Consider the following 15042-nt stretch of genomic DNA (forward strand, 5'->3'; position numbering starts at 1 on the left):
CGCACTGTTCACCATAAAAGCAACGCAATGTGCACCGAGCATGTGATACAATATTACGGTTGAACGGATTCCATCGTGGCTTGATAATACAGTCCTTGTTCCTTAATCGGACCTCCATAAAGTAGATGATGTGTGGCACACACTAGTATAATTGCATCTAGAAGTGTCTTAAATTTCTATGCACCACTAAAAGTCCAGCATTTGTTGGGTCGGACGTAGTGGTTAACATTTGGAGTGAACTCGCTATCAAAGAAGATGAACTCGCTATCAAGATTGACATTTGGGGGTGTAGGGACCTTCAGCCATGCGGTACGGTACACTTTTTCGGTTTTAAAAAAATTATTTTTTCTAGATAAGTATATATTTCTATACGGAAAAGGAAATGAATTTTGAACATGCTATAAAAATGGATCTAAAGGTTGTAAAATTATTCATTCACATAATAACACAGAGAGAGTTCTAAGAAAGCGTCCTCCATATTATTTTATCTCAAAAACTTATTGTGGTACTTAACCATGTACCCGGTTTAGTTTTTATGTTCCATGAACTCACTGCCAAAGACCAAACCATCAAAGGGAAAGGTCTTGAGACACCTCTTGTTCGGTCACATATCATTAATGTAAAACATAACTAAACAGAGCCATAGCAGCTGATCAGTTAATGTATGCTTATGTATAACTAGAATAAAGAACTCGTTGATAATGGTCTGCTTACTGGGATATGAGGAGTCTCTAGCGAGCAGAATTTTAATATAACAAATGCAAAGGCTAAAAAAAGGTTTATATATATATATAATATAAAAAAACCTTATGTATATATATAATATATAAAAAACCTTATATATATATAATATAAAAAGCCTTAGAGATTGAAGAATATACATGTGTGACAATTGTGCTTTCTCCTTACATGTCTTATTTCCTCGCACAGAGAAAAACTGTATTTTCAGTACATGGTAATGTTAAAACTTCGAGCTACCACCTAAAATCCCATATATTTGTAATGAGACACCGAGGAAACAAATTTTCACAGAACTTAAAGAAAAAAATAATTATATTATCTTTGGTAGTGTAGTGGCAGAAAAAAAACAATAATATTATCTTTGTCTTATTGGAGAAGGAATTGTTAATAACAATTTATTACTGCCACTGGAATCATTAGAAATAAGATATTTGTTAATACGAGATTTTTTTTGATAAAATAATATATATATATATATATATATCGGTGTACTGTAAGTGGGCCACGAACCACGAGACAAATATTAGTTAAGTTTGAGCCCACAAAAGTTTAATAATGGACCACTGGCTAGTTTGGATTTTGCCAGGTGGGTCCCATTTGTTTTCAAGATTTCTAAGTTGAACCCCATACGTTTTTAATTATTAGCTAAGGGACAATTGGGATTGTGTAACTCTTTGCCATGTAATCCAGACAAAAAAAAATATAAAGATAAAACAATTAGGATCAAAAGAAAAGGAAAAGAGAAAAATAAAGGAGAAACACAAGCTGTTAAGTTTGACAATAGGAGAATTTGAGAGCATATAATCCAAATTTTTGTGATGGTTAAGAAAAAAAGGTAATGATTGGTTGCCTTAGACTTTTGTAATAATTATATACATGTTTAATGTCATGATATAGACTCACTACTTATTAGAAACCAAGTATACAAAAAGACACTATAGTCTACTAGTTAAAGTTTAAAGACTTTTTACACACAGGTTCGAAGTTCAAATTTCAGACTATTCAATTTCTTGAAAATGATAGAATGCAAACTTTTAGAGGTTTCAGAGTACTGTAGACAAAATTGTTCGCTGTGATCGTCTGCTGCGGAGAGAGCATGTCGATGTCATATATGTAGAACCGTCCGTCGATCCAGATGTTCCGGGGAAAACTTCATCGTGGAATCATTGTTCTTGGACTTGTCATGTAATCGAGTTAGAGATTATACGATGATGTAATGTGTGCTATCTATTGTTAAAAAAACAAATATATTATACTTAATATATATATATATAAATCTTATTTTTTAGGAATTGGGATTATGTCATTTATTTATTAATCTATTATGAAATGTAAATCCAAAAAGATAGTTTTTTAATTGTTCTAAAAATCGGTTTAGTTTTGAAGCTGCTCCACTGTACGATTTATTATAAAAGTAACGACTTTTTTAAGAAAATGATTTATGTGGCAGCATCTAGTTCAACTTTTACAACTTTTAAATATCTTTTTTTTAATATATATATCTTTATACCAAAAGCTTGTGAAGGCAGTGGTATGAAGGGGATACAGCTATCAAAAAAAATCATCGTTAAACACACTACACAGTAAGAAATCAAGTCCCAAATGGTGTTGTTGCTTTGATAAAAAACATCTCTGCATTAAAAGAACGACCGACAAAGAAAAACTGAAAGAAAAAGGGAGATGGTACAAAAATGTGGAGGTGCTAATTTGGCGAAGGTTGTATGTTTTTAAAGAAAATTTGCACGCGTTGGGCCCCCTTGACTTCCTTCCACTATTTCCATATGTCTCAACATTATTTCCACTATCAGAATGTTTTGACAAACTTTGTTACATTCGTTTATTTAGTAATTACATCTCCCCACTGCATCTGATTCTTACCTACACGAATCATAAATTCTTCATACTGTTTCATTCTTATAATTTCCAAAAAACAGATCCTAACTACAGAGTCCACTAACTGATGATCCGACCAAACACAAGAACATATCATTATTTTACGTACAAGTTCGCTAGCTCTTGCTATTTTTTCCTAAAATAAATTCACCACCAAAAAGCATTCAAACCTTCTCAAGAAGAATGAATAATTTTGTTTTGAAAATTAGAACTTCAGTGGTTTTGCTTTTTTTTTTTGGGTTTTTTGGAACTGAACCTGTCAGAATAATATAAACACTAATTGTACACAATGCTTAAAAGCACCTCCAAAAAAATTGTCATCACTTGTGAATGGCTTGCCCCGTCTCCTTTCTTCCGACTTTAAAATCTTTCGTATCGCCACCACAAGCTATAAACCGCAACTTTCCCAACCATTCCGTGTCTTCTTTTTTTTTTTTGCTTTTTAAGTTTAAAAATGGTTTCTAGGGCTTCTTTCACTCACCCGCTTGTTGCTTCTGATCTGCGGGTTTAACCTGAACCGCAGAGGGAACCGCGTGTACATACGTGAACCCTGGAGGGCCCAACTGATGTTGCTGCGTCTTCCCCATTCCACCTCCTCCTTTCACGTTATTCGCTGCTGCTGCTGCGGCTGCGATGGCTTTCGCTGGATCTGAAGTGGCAGTTACGGCTCCTGTAGTGCAGCCGGAGAGGGTGACAGGAGTGGCGCCAGCAGCAGCTGTGGAACCTGGCTGCTGCTGATGTCTTTGAATGAAATAACCACCTGAAGGAGATATCGTGATCTGCTGCTGCTGTTGATGTTGAGATTGCATATAAGGATTAGAAAAGAAGAGCTGGGCTTGCTGCTGCAACCCATGCTTTGACAACTGTTGCTGTTGGGACTTGGATCCAGAGCTCGTAGTGGGGTTTCCGAGAACAGAAGGACCATTATTCCTTCCCCCAGTAGATGACGCCACAGATGCAGACTGTAAGTTCTTGGACGGCTGAGATGATGAGTGAGTAGTGGAGGAAGCTTGTCCAGCTTTGTTCGCTGCTGAGGAAGCGGAAGCAGTTGTCCTTGGGCTTCCGCCGGCGTTTTTGGAGACCGAAGATGTAGAAGGTGATCCAACTAACATTGGTGGAGATGGAGCTCGGTTGTTGGCACCTCCTTGCATCTGCTGCATAGGTGAACCAGAAGCCATTGGTTTCGAGTTTGCTGCAAAAGATATCTGCGATTGCTGGGGACGGCTTTGCTGTTTATGCGAGACGTTTCTTAGGGACGATGCAGCAGCAGCAGCAGATGATGATGGGGACAGTATGGAAGGAGACTGCGGTTGGGCAGTGTTTGTTGTCCTTGGTGAATTGTTTTTCCACTGAGTTGACTGCACCTGATTACTAGGTGACTGAACAAGGTTCTGACGAAAGCCTGAGTTGGCATTTGGAAACTTGGCACCTCCCGCGGGCGATACGGCGATACTGTGATCAGGAAAACCACTCCCATTACTCGCCACCGACCCTTTGGTTCTAGCAGCAGATGCAGCCACTGATGTTGCATACCGTTGCTGCTTCTGGAGATACATGGTGGGATAAGGTTGCTGCGATTGATTCCGTTGCATATGCTGCTGCTGCTGTTGTTGCATAAGCTGCTGCTGCTGCTGCTGCATTAGTTGCTGCTGATGAGAAGTCGGCATAGAACTGGAACTCTGTGGCATAGCAGAACCAAGGTTTAGCAAACGGGATGTATCAACGATGCTACCACTCGGTACAGCAGAAACGGATGCATCAGCCAGGTCGTGTTTGTTAGAGAAAGCAATAGACTGCCCACCATTCACACCACTCGTTTTCCCTGTCTTCCTTTGTTCTTCCATCGTATTAGCAGTAGCATTAGACCCAGATTTTCCATCATCTGAAGGAGCACTGTAGTTCATTTTCTGTTGGGCTGCTTGAGCTGCGGCAACATTAGCTGCCATCATTTGGTAACCTTGCCTTGCTGCTTCTGGCATGCTGTGGAACATAGGGTGATTCTGAGGAATTGATGACATGTTCAGGGAAGGAGCACTACTAGCCCCATTGAATGTCGCAAAGGTCATAGCATAACCCTGCGACTGAAACGATTCCATACCAGCCATTGAACCCTGCTGCTGTGATTTCTTTTCACCATGTTTGCTCGAGGATACGACCACTCCCCCTCCTGGAGCTGCTGAACTCATCAAACCCAAGTGTGTTGGTTGCATCTGCATACCATAGTTCTGGCCATAGGCAACACTCGAACGAGCAGACCGGCTATCAGCAGTTGATGGGCTATCTTCTCCTACAGTCTCGCTATGTTGAGGCGTATTTTCTCTATGTTGATGCCTCTGCTGAAAACTCAAAGGCTGAGACTGGACTTTGTGAGTTGGAAATCCTTGGGAGTTCCCATGATTGATCGGCGGTCTCAGCTGTTGGTTCTGCAGATGCTTTTGAGCTGCGGAGGAACTAGTGGAAACACTTCCATTCTGGTTGCTTGGAGAATGGCTCTGGGGCATTTGACCAGATTGCTGTTGCTGCTTCTGTGGCTGAGAAAACGGAGGCTGGATCATTTGGGAGGAGTAGAACGAACCATTAAAAAATGGCATCGGCTGTCCAGGAGCTCCTCTATAAGCAGGTGGTGCACCGACATGTGCTGGGACTGTAAACGGGTAGCCATTATTCTGCAAAATGGCCAGGTACTGCGTTTCATTGCCTGGATAACTGAAGGTCATTGTTGGGGCGCCAGCTGGAGTAGCTGATGCAGAGCCATTCATGGAGTTTGCAGTAGCTGTCGCACCAGAAGAAACTGTGTTGCCACTATTAGGTCTGACAGATGCGGCAGCTGCATGAGGCTGTTGGCCCACGGGGATAATGAATGTAGGACCATGCTACAATAAAAGAAACAAAATATGAGAAAAAAGAACAATCAGCTTTCAAGAAAGACGACCAAAACATGGAAGGAGAAGAATGCTTAGATGGACGACAAAGAAAAACTAACCATCATGTTATTAGCTGCTCCTGGAGGCAGAGCTTGTTGGAGCAATATTTGATTTCTCTGACCTGTATCTGAGCCTTTGGAAGTAGATTGAGAGTTGACATCTGGACCAGGATTGGAACTTCTTCCCAAAACAGTCCCCTGCAGTTCTGTGGGAGGCATGAGACTGATATTGCAGGCCTTGGTCCCGTACAATGGAGCTGAGCCTGCTGCCGCAGGCCAGAACGGATTCATCTTTATGAACTGCTGATGGGATTGAATATTACGAGCAATGTAGCAGTGTGTTGCACATCTCTTAGGCCTCGGTTGATTAAAAAGTAAATGTGGAGGAGGCTGAAAGAGATCAAAAAATTTAAATTAGTAATGAAAGAAGATTCTTCGAACGCATCAGAAAGCTATCAAAATTACCTGCATTGCTGCTGAGGATAAGGAGCTAGTAGTATCCGCAGGCACAACACCTTGTGTAGGTGGCATGTACCTGTTTGATAATCACAGAGTTTTCTATTAGTTCAAGTGAAACAAAAAGAGACTTTCCAAGAACTTCACTAACTAAAATTACAAAACGCATACCCCATTGTAGGAAGACCTCCAGGCCAGCCAGGCATTGACATATGCAGAGGCATAGGGGTAGCTTGAGCTGGAAAAATCAGGAAATGAATGAATTAAAGAAACCAAAACTTAGCAAGAGTAAGAAACTCAAGGAATATAAGAAGAGATTATTTACCTGTTTTATCTGGAATAGATAGTTGTTGTTGCGGAGGTGCCTGTTTCTGAACATGATGCCTGTTTACTACACCCACATTATCAGATTTCTCCAAGTCGAGTTTGAGCTCACAACTCCTCTCTGACTTATGAGGTTCAGCTTCAGCCACCGCTCGAGATCTCTTCTTCTCCTCCGACTCAATCGTCGCATTACCTCCATCCTCTTTTAACAGAGGCTTTGCTTCCTGCTTCATCATGCATGAGAGAAGCAAAAATGAACAAGATAAGAAAGAGGGCCAAAAGTAAAAAAAAAAAAAAAAAAAAAAAAGTAGAAAAGTAATGATGGAAATCCGCAATTATGACAAAATTACCAAACAAAAGTAGGTCCCACTCACCGTTACCACTTCCGTGACTTTAGGGTTAGCTTCTGCTGCCACACATTCCATCTCACCGCCTCTCTCCGATGTCGATCTAACCGGAGGTGGCGCCTACACCGGTTAAAAAATTAAAAAATAATATTTTAAACAAAATAGGAAAAAAATCTTATAATTTTTTTTAACAAGACTTACAATTAAAATAAAAATATTTTTTTATTAAAAGGAAAAAATCTTTAGAGAGAATTAAAACAAAAAGAAAAAGAAAAACTGAAACTTACCATCAGATCTATCTCAAACTTCTTCTCTTTCGCCGGCGAACTTCTGCATGATTAAACGGAGACTTTACTGAGCACCAGAATTAAGGGAAGAAAAATAAAAAAATAAATGTAAAAGATTGTATTGCTAACATTTTAGCCCCATCACCATCGGATCTAAATCCTGGGGAAGTTTCCACTTTAGGCGATACTGTTTCCTCTTTCGGCGGATTAATTTCTTTCTTCTCAGCTGATCTCGAATCTAACGACGCGTTGCTTTCTCTGGGCGGTGGATTGGTCGAATCCAACACCGCGCTGTTTTCGTCGGCTGATCCCGATCTCTTTAGCTGATCGCCTAACGGAACTTGACTTTTAGACGGAGCTTCAGCTTCGGATTTAACGGCGCGTGACGGTAAATTAGAACTGTTCTCGTCGTCGTATTTGATAATCCTCGGCTTCTTTCTTTTAGGAACTGAGAAAATAGAAAATCAAAATGAGCAAAAAGGACAAATCATCAACAGATGGTTGTGGATGAAAAGAACTTACCAATGGCTGATGAGCTTGAATTTGCAGCTAATGTGATGGTGGAAGACTGGAGAACAGCTTGTGAATTAGAGATGGGTGAAGATACTCTGGATTTGACGTCCACGGCTGTTTTCGCACCTTCCTCACCGGCCGATTCTTGTCTCGACGCCGCTAGAGGCATGCGCATCATTCCGTACAGCACCTCTGCAATCTCTATCTCGATCTCGTCTTGAACAGCCACCGGAGATGATGATAGCTTGCACGGCGCTGACTTCGGCGGTAGAGGCTTTTGTTTTGTCCCCGACGGCTTCAAAATCAGAAGCCAAAACAAAAATATAGTCAAACGAAAGAAACAAAAAAAAAAGAGAGATTTGAGCGAATCCTGAGAGGACGAACCATCTTTTTCCGTGCAGAAACGTTAGATGAAGACGGTGATGTAGGAGCGGGAGGAGAGGGAGACGCTAAATTAGAAGCCGGAGACACTTGGCGGTGGATTTGCTCTCCGGAGGCAAAAACACCACCGCCGCTAGCACTTGATGCCCATGATTCATGCGGTCTCTTTGTACAAGCTGTAACCAGAAAAGAGGAAATTAGATTAACAAATGAAAAGAGATTTGATCTGCATAAAACTATATTCACCTCTCTACCTGACCGAGCTTTTCTAGGAACCGCTACGCCGATCATCTCATCGGCAGCCTTCCACGACGAGACGACAGGTGTCACTGGCGCCGGAGAAGGAGGCGATCTGAAGACTTTCGACGTTGGCGGAAAGTTTTTTCTCTGGTGGTTGTGGCTGTGGTGGTGGTGATTTGAAAGAGACGATGGAAAAGAAGCGGCGGAGATGTTACTAGAAGGAGGAAGCATCTTTAACGAGGACGGTGGTCCGACGCCGTCGTCATATTCTTCATCGTCGTTGACACTCTCTTCCGAGCTGTCGTCACCGCCGTCGTCGCCGTGAACCATCACTAACCGTTCTCCTCTCCGCCTTTTGCTCCGGCTATGTAGCCGATCCCGTTCTCTTTCCCTCTCACGGTCTCTGTCACGTTCCCGTTCTCGTTCCTTCTTCGTACTCCCTCCTCGATCTCTCAGCCTCGCCGCCTCCGGTAACTCCACCGGTACATCCTCCTCTGAAACAGAAAAAAACCCATTAGAATCATACCTTCAGTCCCAGATCTGAAGAAGGAAATGAATAATACAAACCTGGAGAATCTCTGAAGCTTCCGGCTCTATGCCTCCGCCGTGACAGGCCATTTCCGGCAGCCGCCATGGGTACTCGTCTAGCTTCCCTATTTCTATCCATCTCTCTAATTGCTTCCGCTTCCTTCTCTCTCTTTCTTTCTTCTATCTCTCTATACTTGCTTCCCATTATCTCCTTTATTTGTGCTCCTGATAATAAAAGCAGTAGCGACCCGAATAAATCCACGGCTCCTATCTCCTCCCGTATTACCTTTTCTTAATCTCCACCGTCGGTGTGTACGCATCCAACGGTCCCAAATCTGTATTTACCAACGTGACTACATCTTGGCCCTCCATTATTGAGATCTCGCATCAATAACCGAAATTTCCTCTTTTATTATTAGCAAAAACGTATTCTTTCATTATTTTTTTAATAGTCAGCATCTAATGTGGGTCCTACACCAAAAATATTGGTTATAAAATACTCCTATATTAACATTTATATTGTTAAAATACTTTAATTTCGGTATTTTTAATAATACTATTCCGGGGTTCATGTGAAAAAATTATTAGGACTGTACCAAAGTTATTAAACACTAAACTGCCACGTGTCAAAGTTTGACATCGCTCACTTCCGTGTGTGTTAACGCTACCAATATTTTATTGACTTTATTGTGTCGAGAATTAAAAGAAATGAAAAGAAACAATAAAGATATTGAGAGTCTCGAACAAGAAGATAATAATATTTAACTCAAAATAAATATACTATTTCAATAAAATATTTATTAGAAAGGCTCCTGGGGTAGTGTACTGTTGTCCACTAATCGCGATGACTCGTGTGATAAAGAAAACAAAACACTGACATATACACGCACAAAGATGATATTATTTTAATCCAAAATGTGTGTTGAGAAGATGTATCACCGGCTAGTACCGGTACACAAAGACCTTGGTAAAGGTGATCTGACGATCAGAATGGAATCTTTGTGACCACCAATTCACACCGATCCAACCGGTATAATTAATCATATCAGGTTCCACTTCTCACCCTCTCTTCTCCATTTGTTGTCCTTTAACAAAATCAAGAGAATCAAATGGCTGTGTTACAAAAAAAAAAAATCAAATGGCTACTAGTTTTTTTTATTGGTGGCAGTAACTAAATATTTGATTGGAACTGCAGTAAATAAAAGGTTCTTATTTACCTTTTCTATAGCTGATTTGTTAATACAAATTTATTACTTAATGTATTCTTTACTTATTATTCATACATGTAATAAAGTTACCACACCATAATAAGATGTCTAAGATGGGTTTGAAAGAATTAATACATGTAATATGTCTTATCTTTGAACTTTTAAAGTTTTAGAATTTGATTGATAAGGCAAAAAATCAAATAAATTATACCAGGAAATCTCTAATTTCAACTATTCAAAACTTTATTTTTCATGTTTCAATCAAAATAAATCAAAATTGGGAAGGGTAAGAATCAATTTATCGATCATTCCTAGGTTAGATTGATACATTAGTCAAATTGACATAACTTCAATCAAATAATTAAATATATGGTCATACATGGATATTTCTAAAATTGAAAATAATAATCTCGGGATTTTAGGGAGGAAAACCTATAAAGTAAGTAAGTTGGGCCCACTTTAGTCTAAAATACAATACAACTCATATAATACAAATCGACGGCTGCGACCATTTGTTGCCAATAACGAAATGCTCACTCAGCCGTTAGATTGTTTTCCAGTTTATTGTTTCCATAATTTGCTTAAAACAATCTGACCTGGCAGAAAGCGTCATCCCGTAAAAACCTAAAAAGGTGTTGAGTTGGCACCAAACCGGTTGATCTGAGTCGTTCATTAAAGCAACCACTAAACGGCTCGATTGAGAGGAACTTCACTCAAGTCGTGGTCACAGTACTTCCGAGAAGTGTAGGGCCCGCAGTTAGCTGCCAATGTGGAGTTGCTCTTCTCCTTCCTTTTTACCGCTCTATCTTTTTCAATACATTAGTTTTTTTTTTACAATAGTTATTTTAAAGTATTTTCACCCTACTCTCTTTTGTCTTGTTTATTTACCAAAAATAATAAATTTGAATTTAGAATTCTATTATAACTATATTTATATACACTGACAATCTTATATATCTAAATTTTTTATTGGATCCTAGGGAATTAAAATTTTAATCGTATATGTTTGGTAATTTGTATTGATACTATCATAGTGTATGCATAAGCAGATGAAAAATGCTTCGAATGATAAAAGAATATTGTTTAGTTTGATGTATATTATTTTTAATGCGTATTAGTTTAGCATACTAAAATATTTGGTGTATCTGACCCCAAACACACACACACAAAAAATTATGTGGTGTATGATGGTTATTACATTATTTTCATACTCTGACACGGTCCAAACCGTCATCTTGTAAGATGTATGAGTCCAGCAGATCGTCCGTGGGAATAAAAAGGAAATTAGAAATACGGAAAGATTTCTACTTTTAACTTGACAATCAATTAACGTTATTTTCAAATGTATTATATAATATTCTCTCCGTTTCTAAATATAATTAGTTTTAACAAAAAGAGTTTGTTTTACAGTATAAGTAGTTTACATATTTTAATGTATCTTTTTCATTTATTAGATATTGTGTGATCAATGAAATAAGTTTTTAATAATTAGTTGAATTAATTGGTTAAATTATATATTATTTTAAATAATAATTTTTTAAATATTCGTGTTTTTAAGCAAAATTACTTACAATTAAAAATAGAGTGAGTATGTGTTTTAGTGACTTAGTATTAAATTTAGCAATCCCTTTTTTTTAAAAAAAATATCATAATTTGCAACGAATGAATGTGACGTGTAACAGGGGCCCATGTAAAATATTAGATTTTGTAGTTAAACACACAACAATGTTTTTGGTCAATGGTCAGGATCGTAATAAATTACAGTGGAGTAACAAGACTAAAACAGTAGATTTACATATTTAATTACAATGATAAAAAAACATATTGTTACAAACATTACGCGGTGCGAAGCGCGTACAAAACAAATCAAAGTTATACAGTGGTTCAGACTGATGCCACGTGACATTTTAGAGATACGAAACGTGGACAATAGCTCTCTTTTGATTCGTCTGCTGGGATCTTGTTTCTGTCGATGCTATTCCTTCCGTTTTAAAATCTCTCTGTAGATACAATCAAAGACAGAGTTAAGTGTGAGGAAGCTAATCTCACAGCCGTTCACGCTTGATATGCGTAACAGATGCTAACTGCTTACGTGGTAGATTTAGAGTGGTGTAGTTACGTCATCTTGTAGATGAGCTGTCATTTAAATGCCTTTAAAATTGAAATATTAAAATAATATAAACACCCAAAAATGCCACGTTGGAGTATGCAAGTATTGCGTCCTGCCAAATGAAATTGTCGGGTTTTTTCAATTTATTTTCTTAAATTAAAAAACTTCTCAATGAAGGAACCAGAAAAGATAAATTATAATGAATTATTATTCTGAAAAAAAATACTTTACCAAATATTGACGAGTTTAGGTAACACGTGGTGACTTTTGGAGTTTATTGCTTTCTGCCAACGTGTCAACTGTTTTGATCGTTCGCTTAGCCCTAGCCGTCAGAGCAAAATTTCTTCTTCAGACATGAATGGTTTAAAAATTAAAGAATAAAAATTTCACCATTATTTTGTTTATAAAATATCAACAGACCATTAACCATTCATTAGTCATTACATACATAAAAGCGATTATTTTCTAGTTTTAATAAAAAGAAACATAATTAAATGGTGTAATTATCGTAGAAAACATTTCAAATTTTCTATTAGTGGAGTATATTGTTTATGCTTTGTCGTATGCTAAGATACATAAGATATATGTAAAAATATCCCTTCATTAACGCACTAACGCACATCGAAAATTTCAATTTATTATTTTATACTTAAACCATACTTTAATATTGGTAATTGAATAGTATCTTTTGTTTAAAATATTATTGGATCATAGATCATGATAGCATTTAAAATAATATACAACGAACATGGCACCATGACTGTTTTTTCTATTTTATAATCGTACTGCGCCTTGGTAGGATGAGTTTATTTGTATATATTATCGATAGTTTCTTTTATATATTTGATCATTGTCCTGAATGACGGCATCGCCGGTTGTGGACTCTTCCTCGTGCTGCCGATGAGGTGATGTTGGACGAACTTACAGGTATGAGATGTGATTCTTAGTGGAGGTGATGATGAGTGGGTTCTCAGAAGCTGTAGGCGCCGGTGCATCCAAGGTTTGAGGGCGTCTTTCTCTCAGGTTTGCTCGTAGCAACAGGGTGCTCAGTCCGCTCATGCCTCTGTCTTAGGTCCGTTATTGCTCCGCTATACCAATCTCTTTCCTATCCATGTCTTTTTTTGTTTAATTTTTTTTATCTATTAGATGCTCTGTTTAGCTTAATTTATGTTTAGTATTAAATATTACTTTATTTTAGAAACAGTTGACAGATAGAGGATAGGCAACTGACGAGGACGTATTTGTCTTGATTTCGTATACATATAATTCAATAGTTAGATAAAGAAAAGTCAAAATATTGAAAATATTTCATATCAACATATAGTGTCAGACATAATTTATTATTTGTGTGTTTAATAATTGATGAGGGAGGAAGAATGTGGAAGCCCTTTTTGCTTTGCCTCTACCATTTTGCTGATGAAGAAATAAAATAAACTAATTAAGGTTATTGGTGATTAATGCTATTATTTGACCTAAACTGCCATGATAAACTGAGAACAATAGCCATGATAGATACTCTTATTTTAAAGGACATAACTATATATTATTTTGTTAGCTTTAGAGAGAGAGAGTCTCTGGTACGTTTGAAAGAAAGTGGTTAAGTACACATAATCCCCCCTTTTTTTTTTTTTTTTTTTGTCACAATTAGTACACATAATCCCCTAAAATATATAACTATTTGATGAAAAAGTTTTCTATTATAATTTGACTATTTTTCTTAATGTTTTATTAATAATGTTTTGCTTTATATTTGAAAGGTTTGGGGCCCGAAAAGAAAATAAAGGCCCATACGCTATTTAAAGGATCCACTCGGTTCGCTCTCTCTGTTAAACTTTTTTCATACGTAAAGAAAGAATATAAGAAAAGTTGAAAACAATTTCGATGAAAGAGTGGAAAGTAACCATTCTTTCCATAAGAGAGGCTTATAGGCTACAAGATAAAACCTGTTATGTCCCTCTTTCGCATACTTTTTACTGGCTGTCATCTATTGGATGAAACTCCAAAATGCACTTGGCATTACCTTTACTAATAACTTTAAGAATTGTTGTTGATGTATGTGGTTCTTGTCTTCTCTTTGAAACAAAAAAAAAATGTGATGATTCTGTCAAGATTTCCCCATGCAGCATATCAAATATCCACGTCAAGCCTTTCTTGATGTTGCATTATCATTATGTGCTTTCGTATAGAGCTCTGATTTCCTTCATCTTTGCTAACAACAAACTCCTCCCACATTCTCTGTTTTGTACAATCCGGATGGGTTTGTTGTTCTCGAAAATTAATCACAGCCTGAACGGTTCTGCTCTTTGAAACTTCGATTGAGTTGTTGACGTAGTCCATCTCCGAGAAGAAGCCACATATTGTTGTCAATCGTATACTCCAAATCACTAACCAATCATCCGGCCATGGCGCCTTTCCTGACCTGTTTGTTATTCCAAACCAAAGATCCTAACACCGTGATCCCAAAGACACGGACAAACACCGATGAAGACGAACCTATAAAGTCTAGCCATCGCCGGAAAGACGCACTCCCGAAGGGAGAGACAACACACAAACCATTCTCAAATGGTAATCGTTCATAACTGTCCCGAGATACCGAATTCCAAATCAATGGAGAGAATCCAGAACATGGCTATCGTAATCAGACCCTCCCGATAGAAGAAAACAAACGTGGATTGAGATGATGAAGAAAATTGATGTTTAGGGCTTTTCCCCAAACACAGAAGAAAAATTGATTAAAACATCGCTGATGGTGTGTTTAATCTGTAAACAAAAGAAAGAATGAAGAAACTAGAGACAAATCTGCGGCATACAAATCTTGTAGCAGACAATTTAAACGTCTATGGAAATTTGTGAGCCCATGAAATCTATACTATTTTTACCATTGCTTCTTTTAATTATTTACAATGACAAGTCATTATCTTTTATTTTATTTTAAATATATGGAAATTAGTATTAACTACCAATTGAATATTGCTATTTACCTTAAATGAATATATATTTACACTACTTTTTAGGTCATTTTGATTTTTACGATTATTTATAGGATTCCCATTGCTTTCTAATTTTAATTAAAAAATATAGCAATTATTTG

The 15042-nt window shown here is 37.7% G+C and overlaps 1 protein-coding gene across 2 annotated transcripts; it reads right to left on the minus strand.

Annotated features, from left to right (window-relative positions):
- Window positions 1-2813: 2813 nt before the first annotated feature.
- On the minus strand, window positions 2814-8910 carry LOC106388249 (protein TIME FOR COFFEE). 2 transcript variants are annotated; one of them, XM_048758755.1, is made up of 12 exons: window positions 8673-8910; window positions 8120-8599; window positions 7869-8041; window positions 7494-7779; window positions 7101-7419; window positions 6972-7014; window positions 6712-6804; window positions 6339-6561; window positions 6185-6251; window positions 6023-6092; window positions 5618-5947; window positions 2814-5507 (listed from the first exon to the last, which is right to left on the minus strand). In XM_048758755.1, the coding sequence occupies exons 1-12, from the start codon at window positions 8836-8838 to the stop codon at window positions 3108-3110; spliced, it is 4650 nt and encodes a 1549-aa protein (XP_048614712.1). In that variant the 5' UTR covers window positions 8839-8910; the 3' UTR covers window positions 2814-3107. The 2 variants fall into 2 exon arrangements, with proteins under 2 accessions (XP_048614712.1, XP_048614711.1); XM_048758754.1 differs by having other exon boundaries at window positions 6339-6564.
- Window positions 8911-15042: the final 6132 nt, after the last annotated feature.

This window comes from Brassica napus, chromosome C5 (genome assembly GCF_020379485.1).
Source record: "Brassica napus cultivar Da-Ae chromosome C5, Da-Ae, whole genome shotgun sequence".
NCBI lineage: Eukaryota > Viridiplantae > Streptophyta > Magnoliopsida > Brassicales > Brassicaceae > Brassica > Brassica napus.

Excerpts from the sequence above, each read along its gene's own strand:
- LOC106388249 (XM_048758754.1), bottom strand. The coding sequence starts at position 8,838 with ATGGGAAGCAAGTATAGAGAGATAGAAGAAAGAAAGAGAGAGAAGGAA. Across the intron at positions 6,805-6,971 it reads AGTTTGAGATAGATCTGATG|GCGCCACCTCCGGTTAGATC; the intron begins GTAAGTTTCAGT and ends TAACCGGTGTAG. Across the intron at positions 5,508-5,617 it reads GAGCAGCTAATAACATGATG|CATGGTCCTACATTCATTAT; the intron begins GTTAGTTTTTCT and ends CTTTTATTGTAG.